At 38.3% G+C, this 19,711-nt stretch overlaps 1 protein-coding gene across 11 annotated transcripts in view; it reads left to right on the top strand.

Moving 5' to 3' along the window:
* LOC126088583 (titin) overlaps window positions 1–19,711 on the top strand; it is a 1,213,778-nt gene that overhangs the window by 1,149,175 nt on the left and 44,892 nt on the right. For 6 of the 11 annotated variants that reach the window (XR_007519972.1, XM_049906783.1, XM_049906784.1 and 3 more), the window contains exons 16-18: window positions 7,328–7,731; window positions 7,979–8,050; window positions 16,514–16,653. Coding sequence is in view for 5 of the 11 variants with exons in the window: in XM_049906783.1 (XP_049762740.1) it covers window positions 7,328–7,731; window positions 7,979–8,050; window positions 16,514–16,653 (616 nt within the window). In the remaining 6 variants the exon portion in view is untranslated. The remainder of the gene's footprint in view (window positions 1–7,327; window positions 7,732–7,978; window positions 8,051–16,513; window positions 16,654–19,711) is intronic. The other 5 variants (XR_007519973.1, XR_007519974.1, XR_007519976.1 and 2 more) reach the window with 2 other exon arrangements.

Raw genomic sequence — 19,711 nt, 5'->3', positions numbered from 1 at the left:
TCCATGACATTTTCCAACTCTCACAGAGCAGATGACCACCCAAAATCACAAGATTCACTTAATGTGAAGCACTTATGCCTGTTTATTAGATTCAACTCCCTGATCTTGTCAGATTCCCCAATTATGGTATCTCAGAAACTTGTATCTTGAACCGTGGTGCTCATTTTGTCAAACCTTATTTCATTATTCCACTCCTGACAATGCTCATCATTGCTTATTTGCTTGGCTGCATCAAGAAAATGTTCCTCAGACCTCTCCTAATTGCTAATGAATACATCTAGACCAATTTTGTGAAATTTAGAATAATCATTATGTGTAGATACCCAAAAGAAGTCTTCTGACAAAATCATTATAAACATTTTTTTAAAAACGTCAAATAAAGGAATACCCTTTTCTTCTCCACTTTCTGATTATATGAATAAATGTCTGTTTCTATGTAATGTGGGAGTCCTGCTGCTTTGCAGTAATGAATGTAGTCACTTCTTCTTCTTCTTCTTCTTCTTCTTCTTCTTCTTCTTCCAGTGATATCACACTGTATTCCTCTCCCAACACTGAAGCTCAGCATAGCAGTAAATGTTTAGAACAATTTTGCAGTTCTTTAGTTATGGAAATGAGGAAACCTTAAATCATTTCCTATGTAATTATAGGTATTGTACAACTTCAATTAAAAGGACATGTCCTGATTGTTGAACACTATAGTAAAAAATTGTTAAACAGAATTGCTGGCCAATACTTACCTCAGAGAAGAATTATTAGTATGGTACTACTGATTGACATGTACAGGGTGTAACAAAAAGGTATGGCCAAACTTTCAAGAAACATTCTGCACACATAGAGAAAGAAAATATATTATATGGACCTTGGTCTTTAAATGCTTTATTTCCATGTTAGAGCTTAGTTTCTACAAGTCTTCAATACATCAGTCGTGGGAAACATACAGGAAACGAACATATCAGCACAGTATGAAACACTTTCCTAAATGAAATATTCAAAATGGGAACTCCGCATCTTAATATACTTCCGTTACACCGTACTGGAAACCCTGTCTGTGATGAACACTTGAACAGTTCATGCTATGTGCTTGCACAGTCCATGACGAACACTTAACAGATAATGCAATGTGCTTGATGCTAGTGGAGCAATGAGGTTAGTCACATGTCAGCACAAGCAAGGAAGTGAGTCATATTTCAACATTACCTTTGTTTCATTGGAACAACAAACACTGACAGTGAATCTAAGGATTACAACTTACTGTACATTATAACAAAATGTAACAATATTATGAAAAGGAAAGTTGCCACTCACCATATAGTGAAGATGCTGAAGAGCTAGGCATAACAAAAATATGGTCACAAGGAAAGCTTTTGGCACATAAGGCCTTCATCAGAAGTAGAGGACACACACACACACACACACACACACACACACACACACACACACACACATACGACTGCCGTCTCAGGCAACTGGAGCACACTGCGAGCAGCAGCACCAGTGCATGATGGGAGTGGCAATTGGTGGAGGCTGGGACAGGGAGGGGGGAGGGGAATAGTAGGGTAAGGGTGGTAGACAGTGCAGTGCCACTGGAGGCATGCAGGTACGAAGTGAAGAGAGGATAGAGCAACTAAGTGCAGTTGGGAGGCTAGACAGAAGGCTGGAGGGGGGGACGGTGGAAAAGGATAAATGTAAATGGACTGGGTGTGATGGTGGAATGAGGGCTGTACAGTGCTGAAGTGGGAACAGAGAGGCTGTATGGGTGAGGACAATGACTAATGAAGATTGAGGACAAGAGGCTTACAGGAATGTAGGTTATATTGCAGAAAAAGTTCCCACTTGTACAATTCAGAAAAGCTGATGTTGGCGCGAAGTAACCATATGGCACAGGCTGTGAAGCAGTCATTGAAATGAAGGCTGTCATGTTTGGCATCGTGCTCGGTAACCTGGTGGTCCACTTGGCCACAGTTTGTCAGTGGCCATTCATGCAGACAGACAGCTTATTGTTCATCACGCCCACATAGAATGCAGCTTAGCTTGTAACCAAATGTAACTAAGAGGATGTTTGGAACATTTCATAAAAGAAAGCATTTCATGTAATGCTGGTATGTTCTTATTCTAACTGTTTCCCTTGATTAATGTGATGATGAAGAGGAGTAAAAAATGAGCTCTAACATAGAAATAAAGCGTTTCCAGACCTTTGTCCACACAACACAATTTATTCCTCTGTGTCAGGAATGTTTCCTGGATGTTTGGCCATACCAGTTTGTTACACTCTTTATAAAAGTACATGACACTTTTGAAATGGTAATTCTGTGATTGTTAGAATTTTTGTACACCTTCCTGCATAAGTAGAGACAAAATTTGATTTACCTCAGTGTGTGATGATATGAAATTAGTAGATAGTGGTAACTAATGGCATTGGGAGAAAATATTAAATTCAGGTTGAGAAAAGCTAAAAACCAAGATAAGGGATTGTTATTAATGGTAAAGTGATGCTATTCTATAGGTGAGAAACTAAAATCTCAGAAGAAAAGTAAATCCTGAAAGCATTGTGTGTATAACAGGAGAGAATGTCACTGTGGAAAGGAAAATGGAAAGCTGAATTATAGGAATGTAAAGTTATGGGCAAAGAATCAGATGGTTTTTTATCAGAAAGTCCCATGAAGAGCTGTTGTGATGGTGAAGAGCATCATCAATTAAATATCAAAAAATAATTACATGAAGTGGTTGGACTTGTTGAGAGAATTCTGTAGGACTGTACTTTATCTGTAAAGAAGGCCATACGTAAGACTTTTTGTGTCTCATTCTTGGCTACTGTCCTCAGAAGGAAGAGATCAAAGTGATCCTGAGGCATGCAATTAAATTTTGTTGTTTTTGGATATAGGGAAATTGTGCTACTACAATTGCAACCAGCCAGTAATTTAGTATGAGAATGTTGCAAAGATGGTCAGGGAATGCAAATGGAAATATCAGAAGGAATATGATGTTTATTCATCAAAATCTGTTTGAGGGCATTTGTAAAGACAGATATGCAATCATTTTTAATTTATTGCATTAATTATTAGTGCAGGAAACAAAGCAATATTCCCTCAACCATGTGCTGTACATGGGTTATATAGAAGAAATTTAGATGCAGAGGCTTTATGATCAAGGGAAGGGCAATTGAAAGCTCAAACCACAGTTTACGATATGCAGATGTAACCCAGAAATTGGCATTTCAGTTAAAAATGTGGTAGACATACATACTAGTGAGACAGAAAAGGTTTTGGGGAGGGGGAGGGTAGCTGTAGTGAAATTAAACTAAAAAGTTGAAAATGTAGGAAGGGGAGGAGGAGTTTTGATGACAAGAAGAACAAACAGTTGTTAGCATTAGTTTACTATTTTTAAAGTAACACTGACCAAAACTCGATCACTATAACATTTTATGTCACATTTATGAGGTTCCAAACTATTTGAGCTCTGACGTAAATACAGAATCATCTAGTAGAAGTTGCACATACTCTTTAGAAGATATGGTAATTTTATGTGACACCTTGTTCCTTCATGATAAAGCAGTAATTGATTTAAATGGTGTTGTGACATACTTAATGTTCATCTGCAGGTTTGGGTGGAAAGGGGGGGGGGGATTATTAATGTCTACAATGCAAGGTTTGATTAGCAAGTTTTGTATTTACAACCGATTGAAGTATTACCACTTTACCACTCTGACAGTGCAAGTTGAGACAGTATAAATCTTGTTGAGGAATGTAAGGAATAAACATTGCAAACAGGCTACAACTATGTGCCAAACTGATATTTATACCAGTCCCTGCCTTTTGCAGTAGTGTTCTTCCAGGTGCATGTTATCCAGACATATTCCACAAACTGATACAAATCTCCTACTTGTCATATTTTTCCCTTTCCTTCTACACTGGACAGAGTCTCCCACTAGTGCAGCATGATTGACATCCCTAGAATGGTTGTGATAGAGAGAACTGTTGTGGCGTAGCAAGACAGCCACGCCACTCGGAAGTAGCCAAAAGGCACGTGTTAAGCTCATGCAGATGGGCGCGAGGTCTGAAACAGGATATGGAATGAATGCTATAAAGAAAAGTACGTAGCTGCTGGAATACTTAGCTTTAACCCATCATTTGTATACAGCGTTCTTGATGATACAAGTGAGACTCTCTCTAGAAATGGTTAATGGCGCCTTGCTAGGTCGTAGCCATGGACTTAGCTGAAGGCTATTCTAGCTATCTCTCGGCAAATGAGAGAAAGGCTTCATCAGTGTAGTCGCTAGCAAAGTCGTCGTACAACTGGGGCAAGTCCTAGTACGTCTATCTAGACCTGCCGTGTGGTGGCACTCGGTCTGCAATTACTGACAGTGGCGACACGCGGGTCCGACATGTACTAATGGACCGCGGCCGATTTAAAGCTACCACCTAGCAAGTGTGGTGTCTGGCGGTGACACCACAAGAACAGAGGTGAAATTTCTTTCATATATGGCAGGGTGTTGCTGTGTTGATTAAGGCTTTGAGCTGTGTCAGCCACTGAACCCAAATGTGTGCCAAAATTCATATTAAGTTGCAGATGCAGTGACAATCAGTTTCCTTATTTCTATTGAACTTAATTTTATTCAGTGCAGAATCTGTAGAATTTATTTTATGTAGTACCTTTTACATTTAAAAAAAAAGGGGGGGGGGGGAGAAAAGAGACACTGTGCACAATTATATCAGATTTCAGGGGAAAATAGTATGGAAGAATGAGGAAATGATATGGAAACAAAAACAAGTAAATAAACAAAAATTTCCCCAATAGATGGCATTGTAAGTGTCATAATGTAAATGGGTTTGGGTACAAATGATAGATGAATTGCAATCTGGAAGCTATGGTGTGAGTTGCACATGAAACTAACCATATTGTCCAATGTGCATGATTGCACGAGTTTGACGTTCAACAATTGTGGCACTGTTAGTAATCCACCCACCGCTTCAAGATCATACCACACTGGTTTTAAACTGTTCTGAGGCCAAAAACCACATAAAAAGCAACAATGACATTGATTCTTAATTGTTCTGAGGCCAAAAACTACATAAAAGGTAAGAATGAAATGGATTTTTAATTGTCCTGACGCCAAAAACCACGTAAAAGGCAGCAGTGAAATAGGTTTTTCATTGTTGTGAGACTGGTGCAAGACATGTTCAATATGCTGTCCACCATTTTCTGCCCACAATTTGAAATCAAGAAACAGTATCTTCCACATACAATTGGTGTGTTTCAGGAGTCACATTCATCATGCATTGTGCAATGCTTGCCTTCCGTTCAGCTATGTTTGTAGTCAGAGCATAGAACACATCATCTTGCAGATAACTCAACAGTCAGAGGTCACACAGATTGATATCAGATGATCTGGGTGGCCAGGCTATGGAGAAATGATGGCTGATAATTCCATCATTTCCAAAATGCCTCTGCTGCACTGTTTCCATTGGCAGTGCAGTGTGTAGAAGAGCACCGCCTTCCACAAAAATGACCCTAAGCACAAATGCATGCTGTTGAAGGGTTGGAATGACATCAGTGTGCAAAAGCTTCTCATAGAGTTCACCAGTGACAGTACAGGTAACAGGGTACACAGGATCCATTTTCTCAAAATATATGACCCTGCAATAAACGATACTGCCAATGCACACCACACAGTTACCTTTGCAGAATGAGGGGTACTAGTAGATTTGCGGGTGGATTTTCAACTCTCCGTATTCTGCAATTCTGTTTATTGACCTGTCCTTGGAGATGGAAGTGGGCTTTGTCTGCACACAGAGTGTTGCGTGTCCATTCACCATCCACCTTCAGGTGAGCAAAAAATTCTAGAGTAAATGTTTGTCTTGCTGGCAGGTCAGCATGAAGCAACTTCTGAATAGGTAATTTTGTATCAGTAGTAATGCAGGACGTTTCATAGAATTTTATGTGCCATGCTCACAGGCATGTCCAAAGTTTGAGCAATTCCCCATGCAGTGCATGGGTGCACACCTACACTCAATCCCTCCTGCAAAGCTGTAGTGACATTTTCTGCTGATGTTGGATCAATTGTTTTCCTCCCTCTGGCATATTTTACTTCAGAAGTGCTTGTCTTTTCAAATTTTGTAATAATTTTACCCAGACTCCTGGCAGACATCAGTCCAACAGCTTTTTCCAGACCCTTGAGTGTCCAGAACTTTGCGGAGCTACTGGTCCACTGTCACTGTTCTTGTAAAAGAGCTTTATTAGCAGCATGTGATCCTGTATTGAGACAGGCAGTCTGAGCATCAGCAATACAAACTGAGGAACATCCATGTACCGCGCATCTTTTATTCTGCTGCTACATCACTAGTGTTCCTTTTTTTTTATCCCATAACTTTTTCCATTACAATTTGACATCATTCTGAGCAGTGGATCATTTTTTTACATCATTTTGAAACTGGAACTTTAATTATAATCACTCTGTACATCAAAAGCAAAATTCACTGGTGAAAATTATAAAATATAAATTGTTAATATTGATGACAGGCACATATAAAAGTGCAAGAAACTGTCCTAACTTTTGGGACTTAATAGTTTTTTAGTAAAGAGGAATAGGTTGCAGGAGAGGTAGAATGGAGAGGTTGCTCACTTAGACTCCAGGATTTGTTGTGAAGATAAAAGGAGATAAAGATGAAAGGGAAGTTGTCAGAATGAGTAGGAGTCAAATATTGTGCATTGCTAAGCACTGTGTGATCTTCAGTCCAGAGTATCTGTGCAGATAAGAAGGGCAATATGACTAATCATGAATTTGTCTGACTCACAAAAAACTGTCTCAAAATTACCCAAAAACCTGACCTTCTAGATGCATGAAGAACAATGCCCATAAAGCTGTGAGAATCTATTTCAGAATTTCAAAAAGCAGTTTTCTGTGACAAATCAGGAAACATCCTTCAGCTTCCAGCAGGTGCAGAGAAGTATAAATAATCATTAATTGCATAGTCCACCCATCTTGAAGTGAGGAAAAACTGTAATATGTGCCACAATAAGGAGTATTCCTTGCCATTCGGTGTACAGTAATTTATATCATATAGACACAGATGTAGAATCCATTAAGAATCCAAATGTTACATGGTATATAAAAGAGATTATTTTCAGTGGTCAAATTGTTAAACAGTTATGCTGAGCTTATCTATTTCCCATCACCAATCAAAAGCTTGTTTCCCTTTTAACAAGCATGACTGATACCATTTAGAATATGTGTTGATGCTTAACATTGTGACTGCATGCATAAAATGAATAATATGCATTAAATGCTGAGAGTTGTGCTAGCACTTTTTCCTTGTATATTGTGATACAGCCCAGATGGCAACGCAAGTGTAACACCATCTCAGAACCCAGCACGCCCAGTCCACAAGTGGCCACTACGTCCAGGGGTCCTAGTGCATGTGAACGGATCGCATAGTTTGAATTTTGGAAGATTGCATCAAACTACACATGACAGTGCTGCTAGCTCTAACACTCCAAATTACAATCTACCTTACTCAAGTAATACTATGCCGAAAAACTTAGCAGCAAGGAAGGAGCGTACAAAGAAGTGTACGCGCAAACTGAAACAGAGACGTGCAGTTAGTTTAAGTAGCCTACGCCATGATGACACTAACCAACACAGTAGAGCAAACAAAATAAGACAAATGTTTGTGAATGATGGTACAAAATACCATTGTGATACATTACCTGGCATCTTTCATGGAAAATCAGGAGGTAAGTGCTTCTGTCCATCATCACTTCTTTGTTATTTTCAAGCAGAAAAAAAGTGCTTGTCTTATGATTTTTGTTTATTATTATAATAATTTCTAACTTCATTGCACTTTTTGTTGACTAATGGGTAGTTGTACTTACTACTTTTCAGTTACTCTTAGTAACAGCTTGTTTGTAATTTATGATTTTTAAGCTCTTACTATTTTATGCTTGTGTTTTGCATGGTTTGTATTTTATTTTATGCTTATAGTGGTGACTTTCAAGAAGTTAGAAGGCCCAATCAACTACAGCGTATCACGGAAACGAAAAAAACCTGGATCAGGTCAGTAGTTTTAGCAGCTGTAAAACTAGTAGGAAACTGACTGTGCATGACTGAAGACCATAGTCTATGCTACAGAGTATGAAGCACTGAAACTGAATAACTGTTATATCACCATGTGACAGTAAATGATAAACCATTACCAACAATTCCTATGAAAATTCCTCAGCACTGTGAATGACAGGAATAAATAAAACCTGAAAAGAAAACCAAGTAACAACTGTTAAATGATAGTTTTTCTGTTAATCATCATCTCCTGACTCTTTCTGTCCCTCACACTTCTTTCTGTCTTCCTCATTACTTTCTTTCTTTCTTTCTGACTATTCTACTGGCCTAAGGGAGCAATGTTGCTAACTCAGGCACCAGCTTGTACTCCCCTGTTCATGAGACCACTGGCACACTTTATTAGCCTGCTCTTCTTCAAGAAACTACTTTAGTTCATAAACAGTCATACAGCAAAAAGTCCAAGATGAAATTGAAAACAGAATTACAAGGTATCAAAAGACCAGCATTATGTGTAGTTTTAACTGTCAGCAACCATGTTGTGGAATCCTAATAGTCAGCTAAAGTATAATTTTAAAGTTAAAAATCAAAACAGTTTTGGTCACATAATATCTATTCCAATGGTGACCAGTTTCAGTCTGTTTGCTGATCATCTTCAGGCTATTAACTAATGGTGGCAGGTAGAGGTGATGAACAGAGCAGGTACCGTTTGCTAAAAGAGGAACAATAATTGTTCTGTGGAGTATGAAGAACTGAAACTGAATAACTGTTGTATCACCACATGACAGTAAGTTATAAATAGTTATGAACATCTCTTACTAAAATTCTTCAGCACTGTGAGTGACTGGAAGAAATAAAAACTGAAAACAAAACAAAGCCATACATGTTAAATTATATGTCTTTCAACAGGCTGTGCCTGAACTGTTCCCCAGCTCTACCTGCCACCATCATAGAATTGCCTGAAGAGAGTTTGCAGATAGACTGATTACCATTTTAATAAACATTTTTATGCGATCAGAACTGTTTTAATTTTTAACTTTAAAATTTCACATTGAGATGACTGTTATTCGAATCATGTTTACAAAAAATATAATTATCTAAAAATTTCTTCTTGAAGTATCTACAGCAAAAAAGTTTGGAAACTGCTGACACAACACTATTCAGTCCTTGAAACAAATAATGGAAGTTCCAGGTTGCAATATCAACAATGAAGAAAAGGATAGATTGCTACTCACTGTAACAGTGACTCATTGAGTTGCAGGCAGGCACAAAACACACACACATTCACACAAGCAAGCACACCTCACACACATGACTGCTGCCCACCACCAGCTCCAACTGAAATTCCAGTCAGAACTGCTGGTGGTAGCAGTCATGTGTACGTGAGGTTTTAATTGCTTGTGTGAATGTATGTGTGTGTTTCCTTTGTGGAAGAATGCTCTCACCGAAAGCAATAATGTGTAACAGCCTTTTTATTGTGTCCTGTTGCAACTCAATGGATCATCTTTACAGTGACTAACAATCTATCCAATCATTAAAACAGTTTCTTCAGTAAAAAGAAAGAAATATATTGTTTCCACTGACTCATACCACATATAAATAGTTTGCTAGTTGTGCTATACAGCTTTTAGATAGATATCATCATTAATGTAGTTCCATTAACAACCGATTACCGATAACCATGTTATCATCCCTAGCTTTCATTACAATCAAGCTCGTGCACACTACAACATGGCCCTTTGATTGGTCATATGTGTGGAATGAAATATAGAGAAGAAATAAAAATTTCACAGAAGCTCTCTTTTCCACTATACATACAATTTCTCATGTTAAAGTAATGGGAAGTCAAGGGAACAACTCATGTATTGTTGGATTGAGTAGTCAACGGGCACATAAACAATGCATAAAATGTTGCCGAAGTTGTGGAGATAGTTAATGTAACAAACAATACAGAAGCATGGCTATAGTGTTCTGGCTGACTTAAGTTTTGCCAGCAGACTGAGGTGAGCGATTGTGTCAGGTGGAGGGGGTGAGATGACGTGATGAAGGAATGGGGGAAGAGTAACTGCAGTTAGGATGTAGATGTAGCAAGGTAATGAACTAGCATTGTGGCACTGGTGTGCTCATCCTGGTATTGGAGGAGGAGGAGGAGATTATTGTTTAACGTCCCGTCGACAACGAGGTCATGAGAGACGGAGCACAAGCTCGGATTAGGGAAGGACAGGGAAGGAAATCGGCCGTGCCCTTTCGAAGGAACCATCCCGGCATTTGCCTGAAGTGATCTAGGGAAATCACCCTGGTATGGGCAGGGTGCATATAGTACATGATGAACTGAAGGAACAAGTGGGGATAGTATGGGAGAAAATTAGGAACATCCCTAACATACCTGTAATCCATTTCACCTGTCCCATAGTGGTATTTCACAATTCATCCAATCTGTTTAATATTTTGGCCCATCATTTTGCCACACATACTCCCAACCTCTTTCCACAAGATTCTGATGCAAGATCTGTCCTTTGCATCCTCGCAGTACGTCATATTCCAGTCCAGTCCAGTCACAGACATATCCTCCCATGTCATAGGCATTGCCACCTTTGGAAATAGTTATGTGATTATTGCATGATCTTGTGTATATGGGAATAATCATGATCCATTTGTCCACCCAAACGAATTGCTTCTGCCAAATTGTTTCCAAAAGTTCCAAGTGGCAGAATATGCTTCACCTTAATGGCCACTTTAGAACGCCTTACCCAAGGAGGACTGCAGTACCAGAACTGTTGTCAGTTGGCACATTGTAACCATGTATGTGTGTTTTATATTAGCAATGGAAAATGCAGTATGGAGTAACAACAATACGGAGGAGGCATTGCATCAGAGACAACAGACACAATGAAAGGAAAAAGAATTCTAGATATATTCAACTATCAGAGAAAGTCCTTCACCAGACATAGGAAACTCACACACTTTCATACAAAAAAAAGCAGTTTTTGCTGAATTGGGTAGTGGGTGCACAGAAGATACATGGCGTGGGTAAGGGCAAGAATAACAGGGTAAAGATGAGGGAAGATGCTTGTGCTGCCTTTGGGAGTACGAGGGAAGGGGACAGTGCTTGACTTCAGTGACTACTTCAGAGCCTGTACTATCTGGATTCTTGCCACCAACATGAGTTTACATCTTCTACCACTATGCCATGCTATCCCTCCCCCTCCCCCTCCTTCCCTCCCTGCCTCATGCCTCTTCTGTACCCCACTACTCATGCCCTCTCTGTCCCCACTACCCACCCCAGCAAAGGTTGCTGCTTACCGCAGATGCAGCCACAGTCAGGCCCTAACACCCAGAGAGGTCAAAGGCATATGCATGTAAATTATGCTTGTGTGAATGTATGTGGTTTTTCTGTCTCTGATGAAGGACTTAGCCCACTATCTGAATGTGTGTCTACTTTTTTTCATTGTGCCTGTCTGCACTCAACACCTCCTCTATGTGGTGAGTAGCAATCTATCCTTTCCATGTACTGTGTTTCTTCACAAATTAAGCAATGTTGTTGCTCATGTTTAAGTGCCTTGCTCAATGACTCAACTATATGGTGAGTGGTTATGATTACTGCTTCCATTATTGGTGTTCTACCCAGAATGTTTCAGTAACATATCATTATGTTAAAACTGTTCATTTTCTAAAGTTTGCCCTACTTTTCTGAAATGTTGATTGTAGTTTTCTTAAGATTAAAGCATCTGCAGCTGAAGACCACCTAGTTAGCCGTGCAGTCTAACGCACTGCTTTGCAGGCGGGTAGGCATGAATCTGCCCAGCAGGTTAGTGTCTAGGTCCAGTGTGCCGGCCAGTCTGTGGATGTTTTTTAAGGCGTTTTTCCATCTACCTCGGCGAATGTGGGCTGGTTCTCCTTATTTCGCCTCAGTTACACTATGTCAGCTATTCCTGTGCAAACACTTTTTCCACATACACTTACACCATAATTACTCTACCGCGCAAGCATTGGGTTACATTTGTCTGGTGTGAGACGTTCCTTGGGGGGGGGGGGGGGGGGGGGGGGGAGTCCACTGGGGGCCGAACTGCAAAATAACCCTGGGTTTGGTGTGGGGCGGCGGTGGGATGAGTGGACTGCTGTAGCCTGTTGTTGGGTTGTGTACCACTGCGAGCTACAGCAGGGATGAAGCCTGTCTGTCATTTCTAGGTCCCCAGTTCCATACAATACAATACAATCTGTAGCTGAAACTAGCTGGGTACTGTCTCAATATTAGGACAAGGATAGACTGCTACTCACCTTAAAAATGACCTGAAAGCACAACAAAAAGACTATTACACACTGCAGCTAAAGAAGGTGTTGCCCAAATGCTATAACGTTTTAACAGTTTTTTCATTGTGCCTGTCTGCAACTCAACAGGTCATCTTTATGGTGAATAGCAATCTACCCTTTACCTAATAGTTTTGATATTCCAACCTGGAGTTTCCATAGGTACTGTCTCATTCATTTCTGAATGTAAATTTCCGTAAGAATGTGGTATTTCCTTTTTTTTTGGTATAGTTTTTCCCCTGTGTTATTCTATGGCAAAATGTCATTGAGAGTTGTATTACCCTACTGAAATCATGTATTCATTACCAATATTCTTCCAAAATCCTGCAATACAAAATACTTAAATTGTTAGTTATAAGACCACAGCATTCTTCCTGAGTTATCTTATCATCTCACCATAGCATTAATACATTGGAAGTTAAACACATGGCTGAAAATTGTATGTTGCAGCTGGCATGTAGTTGCTGTAGAGGTGTGTTAAGTATGGTTAATCATATAAATTTTTGACTTGTTCTTGTTTATTGTCACAGTTTTTCAAAATCTGTTACATTTTGTCCAAGTTTCATGTTTTATGCCTTTTGTCCTTAATTCTATTGATTGTATATTGAGTTCGAGGAAATGAGAGTGGCTTAATCTCATTTTGCACACACAGAGCAGTTATTCAGAAAAGAATTATAAAATTATAAAAAAAAGACACATAATCAGCAGAATTTACTTGTCAATTGCACCACAATAACTGGAAGAATTATAAAAATTGATAGTTCAGGTACATTCAGTTCCCAAGAAAGACTTATTGGATTTGAAAACATATCAATATTGGTTTTCTTGGATATTTCCTACTTCTACTTTATATATTGACCAATAGAAGAGACAATTTGTTAAAATTTTGTATCCTATGTATGTACCAGGAGCACTAAATAAGTAACGCAACACTTTTTTCTCTGAAAGCAGGTTGGTTTTATTCAGGATTCTGATACACCATGATACTCCCCACTCATTTGGCTATGAAACCCTATTTTTCAACTTAATCTCTATTCAATGCGACAACCTTATGTCACCTTAATGAGAGGGCCTTATTTGCCTACATGGTACCGCTCTACTGGTAGATGTCACAGACAGTGTCTTGCTGCATCAATAAACTCCTCATCATCCACGTACTGCTTCCCATTGAGTGCATCCTTCATTGGGCTAGACAGATAGAAGCCATTAGGTGAGAGGTCTGGGCTGTAGGGTGGATGAGAAAGAACAGTCCATCCAAGTTTTGTGAGCTCCTCCTGGGTGCGGAGACTTGTGTGAAGCCTTGCGTTGTCATGGAGAAGGATAAGTTCATTTGCATTTTTGTGACGATGAACTTGCTGAAATTATTTCTTCAATATTATGACGGTAGAAATACACTTCAGAGTTGATTGTTGTAAGTGACGCAGGACATCAAACAGAATAACACCTTCAGATTCCCAGGAGACTGTCACCATGACTATACCAGCTGAGGGTGCAGCTTTGAAGTTTGTCTTTGGAGGGGAGGTGGTGTGGTGGCAATCCATGGATTGCTATTTTGTTTCTGGTTCAAAGTGATGAACTCACATTTCAACACCTGTGGCTATGTTCATCAAAAATTGTTATGATCAGCCTCATAACGCACAAGTAATTCCACACAGTTGGTTCTTTAGTTGCTCTTTATAGTTGTCTGTTATGCAGTGAGGAACCCAGTGAGCACACATTTTTTAGTACACCAGCTGGTGGATGAGTCTGTCAGCACTACCAACAGAGATGTCTAATTGAGCAGTGAGTTTTTGATTGTGATCCGTCAGTCACCTCGAATGAGAGTGCCCACATGTTCCAACATTGCAGGAATCTCAGTTATGTGCAGCCAGCTGGCACACAGGAGATCAAACCTTGTTGTGATGATGACAGATGCCTCGTCCAATGATTCACCATGCTTTTGTTCACTTCCAGGTCTCTGTAGACGTTCTGCAGGTGTCTATGAATATCTGTGATGTTCTGTTTTTCCAGGAAAAAAAACTCAGTGACAACTCTCTGCTTTCAATGCACCTCCATTGCAGATTCCAGGCTACTTATAACACTGACATCTATTGGAACTTCATGAAACTATAGGGGCTGCAGCAGGTATATTCCATGATGTCCCACAACAAATTCTGCATTTTTTCAGTCGAAATTGACCAAGAAAATAAATATGTTGCATTACTTATTGAATGCCCCTCATAACTGAACGATCAAAATCTGAAAGGGATTTGCAAACAAACAACTATTTTGAAAATTTGCAACAGTTACAGCAAAAAATTGGTGGGGCATAAAGTATTGGAAAAGAATTATTATGACAATACTGAGTCAAATACAGGTGCACTCTAGTATTTTATCTAAATGTCCTTTGCGAAAGACTTGCGTGAAATTCTACTACTGGAATATGAAGGTATAGGCTATTATTTGATATCTTGCATAACATGTAATGTGAATGCTTGGTCCACAATGAGTTGTTGGCACTTGTGGAAGTTACAACCCTTGGAGCTCCAAATTATATGGACAGTACTCTACACATTTTAATTACTCTCACCTTGGTGCACCCCATCTTTTTGCTGTCCACTTCCTCCTTTCCTTATTGAGTATTATTCTCTCTTTTGCATTCATTTTTCTTTGTTCTTTATATCTCTTTTACTTTCAGTTCATTAACACCAGCTGTTTTATCCTTTCTCTTGAAAGGGCTTTAAGTCAGTCTTCAGTAATTTCACTTTCTTTACCAAATTTATTTTTTGAATTATCATAGTCAGAAATCCAATTCTCATGATAGTTCTTTCATACCCCCTTACCATACAATTATACCATTGCATTTCTGTAGATCTTTTTTCTTTTCTTTTAGGCACAAATGCCTGCATTTCATAGGTATTTAGCTACAGTCACTACTTAAGTTTCTTCTTATAAATTCCTAGGAGATGCAAGGACTGAATAATGACAGGGAAGTTTCAAAAGAATGAACCATTCATTAAGAACAGATTTGAAGTTCAGATACTGCATAAATAAGTTTGATTTACAACAGTCTGCCAGTTCTTCATGTTGTGTGTCTTTTTTGTAGAATGTTTTGTCATGTTAGGTTAGTAACTAACCAATTTTACACACTGCCTTTTGTACTTGTCCCTTAATATAATTGCTTAGCTTTTGCATATACAGAATATCTTGGAATAAATATCTAGAAGAATGACTTGCAATTTGTTCCCTTAAGGCACTACAGATGGTGTGTGCGAATTGTAATTTCTGAGATTGGATCAGTTTGCCATCTGCCCCAATTTTAAAGGCATTTCCCACCAGCTGAAATGCAGTGCGGTGCTATCGTGTTCATTGTGTAGGTGTTCAAATTAAGACTGATATTATCAAAGTAATTTACTCACAGATATAATTAAGCTATTAATGTTCTATGAAAATCAAGCAGTGAATAAATTTGTAATCTTCAGTAGATTATTTGAAAAAGGTGAGGACATTCATCTTTTTTGTGATTTGTTATATATTTCAAATGTGTCCTATGTACTGACTTAGAAAATATATTCAAATCCAATAATTTTTCTGTGCCTCCGATTAATGTCATTCTTCATGTACTAAGACTCCATCTGTAGGTTGTAGGAAGATTAGGTTTTCTTCCTTTTTTAAAAAAAATTGTGATATTACTAGATTCTACATTTCATACTCAGCCATAATTTTCTTCTCTTTGTGTTACCTAAGTAAACACAAATCAGTCATTACATTCCTGAAATTCTTGTAATTTGTTTGGAAATGGACTATTCCTCCCTCATTGTGTTCATCTGTACCTGAAGAACTGTAGGGAACGATGGCTTCTTTCCTTTTGAGTGTCATGGTCATGATTCTCCCACCTGTCTATTTGTGCTTTCATTACCTATTAATGTTCTTGAAGCTGGTACTATTACTGTTACTTGTCCACTGCAGCAAATCTGGAGATATATTTCGACATCTTTCCCAGTCTTTAACTTTCGGGAAAGTGAAATTATCAGTCATATTCACTTATCTTTTACAAAGCATGTTTATTTCATTACAGTTGTCGATTATTCTAGACTAAAATATAAGTGTCTGCTGCATATATTAAATTATTCAGCATTTTTACGCTATATACAGATGCATAACATATTTTTTTAGGCCCAAATCCATCAGCTACCAAAGATAAATCAAAGCCTGACTTGACCTCATCTTTAGGTGATGGCCTTCTTCAACCAGATGGGGACAAGGCATTTTATGAAAATCTGCCATTTCATGGTATGCAGTCAGCACCAAACAAGGTAAATAAACAAATATTTTCAATTTTGTAACATTACTCAGTAAATAAACTAAAACTTTTCATTTTTGCAACATGATGAAAATTAACTCATGTGACCACAGAATTCATCAAACATGAACTTTGTTTTTAATGCTGTGTTGCTGCTTTTTTCCTATGTAGCTATTGGTATATCTCACTATATATATCATAACCCAATTTACTAAAAGTAAATACTACATAAATACTGAATACTTTGGCTAGTATGCTACATCGTTATGCATAGTATTGCTCCTACTGCTATTCTTTCATGCTGGTTGAACTTTTTATTTCAATGACTACAAAACTAGTAAATATTTATCTGGTGTGCAATTGATATTTTAAGATGCAAAACTTTGTTCATGACAATCGGCAGCTTCATTCAAAAATTGCTGCAGGAAAGCATTTAACATTATATAAACATTTGGCCCAAAAAGCTTCTCCATGCAATTAACACAGTTTGAAAATGCTTAGCAAAGCCATATATTTGATGTTACTGGTGAAACACCTGCTTAGAAATATTTAAGAGTCAGAAATTACAATAATGACTGCAAAACATTAGTTGTTCGTTAGATTTAAGAAAAAACAGAAAGTTATTAGCATCTGCCAGCTCTACCATAGCTTCAGCAGACAATTCATGCACTAGAAGTTTCAAATCTTACAAAATATTAACTGTTGAAAATGTTACAAACTGCAAGTGAAAGATGTCAGTAAGTTCGATTTATACTTGTCCTGCAGAATGAACATTGTCAAAATTTTCAGGACCTGCAAATAAAAAGAAAAAAATGTACATCACTGAGGTTTGGATCATCAATGTCAACACAAGCTAACTGAGTTCTGCATAGCAACAGGGAAAACAATGAAACACCTGCATATAAAGAATTCATTGTCAACCACATTTGTGCATCATAAATATCCTTTATGAGTAGATTTTTTTGTAGGCACACATTCTGGGAATAAATTTGTGGCGTGGTTCAAAGTAGTATCGCTTTCAGTATCTCACACATTCCCATCAGGTTAGTGACTCACCATAGATTTGCAACTGGTCATTGCCTGCATGGTGTTTGTTGCTGCCAATGTCCTATGCACCCTGGTCAGAAATGTAGACTATCACTAGTGAAGAAGCTATGCAAACTGTTTAACATCTTGCCATATGTTGATAACTATTTTTTATAGTAATTCCTAATTAGGATTGGGAAATATATTCTACCAATTTCACTTCCATTTGGGGGAAATGCTATTGTCCACACTACAACTTGGCTCCTAATGTGATAAGGCAACAATGATTTTACTTCAAGGCTGTTTTGTTACAGCTGCCCACATGATAACAAGTCAGTTTCATACCGTCTTTTGCTGCTGCTGTAACATTGTTCCCACAGAATTTTCAGGTCAACAGAAAGAGTAGAAGCTATTTTGATGGTAACACTTTGCACCGCTACACCATTTAAATAATGGGAAGTCAGTAAGGTAGGTCAGGGTTGCACTACATAGAGAACACAGCTACTGGGGTATAGCAGGGTACATATGGAGTGCATATAAGGTTTTTTTAGGCTAAGCTGTTGTTCGACGTCCTGTGATGAACATTCACCAGTCAATACACACAGAGTGGATATTTTAAATGTTAAGATTTTAACAGTAAATTGCCAAAGCATTTGAGACAAAGTCGCTGAATTTATTGCTGTCCTGTAAAGCTGCCCAGCTCAAATTATACTTATAACTGGCAGTTGGATGAAACCTGAAGTAGAAAGCTTCAAAATATTTAAAGAGACATGAAATATTTATTGAAAAGAGAAGTAAGACATCAAGAGGGGGGGGGGGGTGAGTGTTCATTGCAGTCTATAAACATATTGCATCAACTGAAGTTGAAACTGAGTTTGGCTGCAGGGCATGAAAAACTACTCTAAGTAAATTCAAATTAATCAATGTATGTTTCTACTATCCACCCAATTCCACTGTAATTGTTGGAGAATCATCTAGAGAAAGTCTTTGTTCAGTAGTGTGAATGTATCCTGATCATGAGGTATTAGCTACTGAGTATAGACTGGAAAGTCTGTGTACCTGTTGCAGCTGGTACAGGTCATCCAAAGAAGTCCTGCACATTCTCTCTGAAAACCGTCTTGACCATCTAGTGCAACAACTCACATGTAATGGAAATATTTTAGGCCTTGTAGCTATAAATATGCCAACTTGATTGACACTGTCAGCAATGAGACAGGACCAGTGGTCACAATGTCATCATAGCCATGATAGTTACTAAAGTTAATAAATCCAACAAGAAGGCTAAAGAGAGTTTTATGCTGGAAAGAGCAGATAAGTAATTGTGAGCCTCCTTCTTGGACAATGAATGGATGTCATTTAGTTCCAGTATGATGGACATAAGGGAATTATGGGTAAAGTATAAACTGATTGTAAATCATGTTCTGGGAGGTGTGTGCCAAGTAAGTGGTTTAAGGATGGAAAACACCTACCACAGTTTGATAACAAAATTCAGGAAATGTTGGGAAAACAGAGATTGTTGCACTCTCAATTTTAAAAAAATGCTGAAGTGGCAACTGGAAAAATTCAGTAGAAATTGATGTGCCTATAAAAAGATCAGTGCATGAAGCATTCAACAACTACTATAGTCATATGCTAACAAAAGATCATGATGAGAATCCTAGAAAATTCTGATCCTATGGAAACTCACTAATTGGGTAAAAGGCTTCGATTCAGCCACTTGTAGACCAGTGTGGTGTGCCAACAGAAGACAGCAAAAGTAAATCTGAAGTTTTAAATCTCATGTTTAAAAAATGATTCACCCCGGAGGACCATAAAGACATACCATCATTTGACAACTGCACAAACTCCCGTATGCAAGATATATGAATAGGCATCCCTGATGGTGAAAAACAAATGAAACAAATAAGTTGCCAGGTCTCAATTCAGGATTACAGAGAGTACTTCTTGGCATTGGCATCATAACAATGGATGAAGGGCAACAGGTAGGTGCCATATTCTAGATTTTTGGAAAGTGTTTGCCACAGTACCATATTGCAGACTATTAA

Source organism: Schistocerca cancellata, chromosome 6 (genome assembly GCF_023864275.1).
Source record: "Schistocerca cancellata isolate TAMUIC-IGC-003103 chromosome 6, iqSchCanc2.1, whole genome shotgun sequence".
Taxonomy (NCBI): domain Eukaryota; kingdom Metazoa; phylum Arthropoda; class Insecta; order Orthoptera; family Acrididae; genus Schistocerca; species Schistocerca cancellata.
The sequence above is the reverse complement of the archived record's forward strand: the minus strand, read 5'-3'. Positions and strand labels throughout refer to the sequence as shown.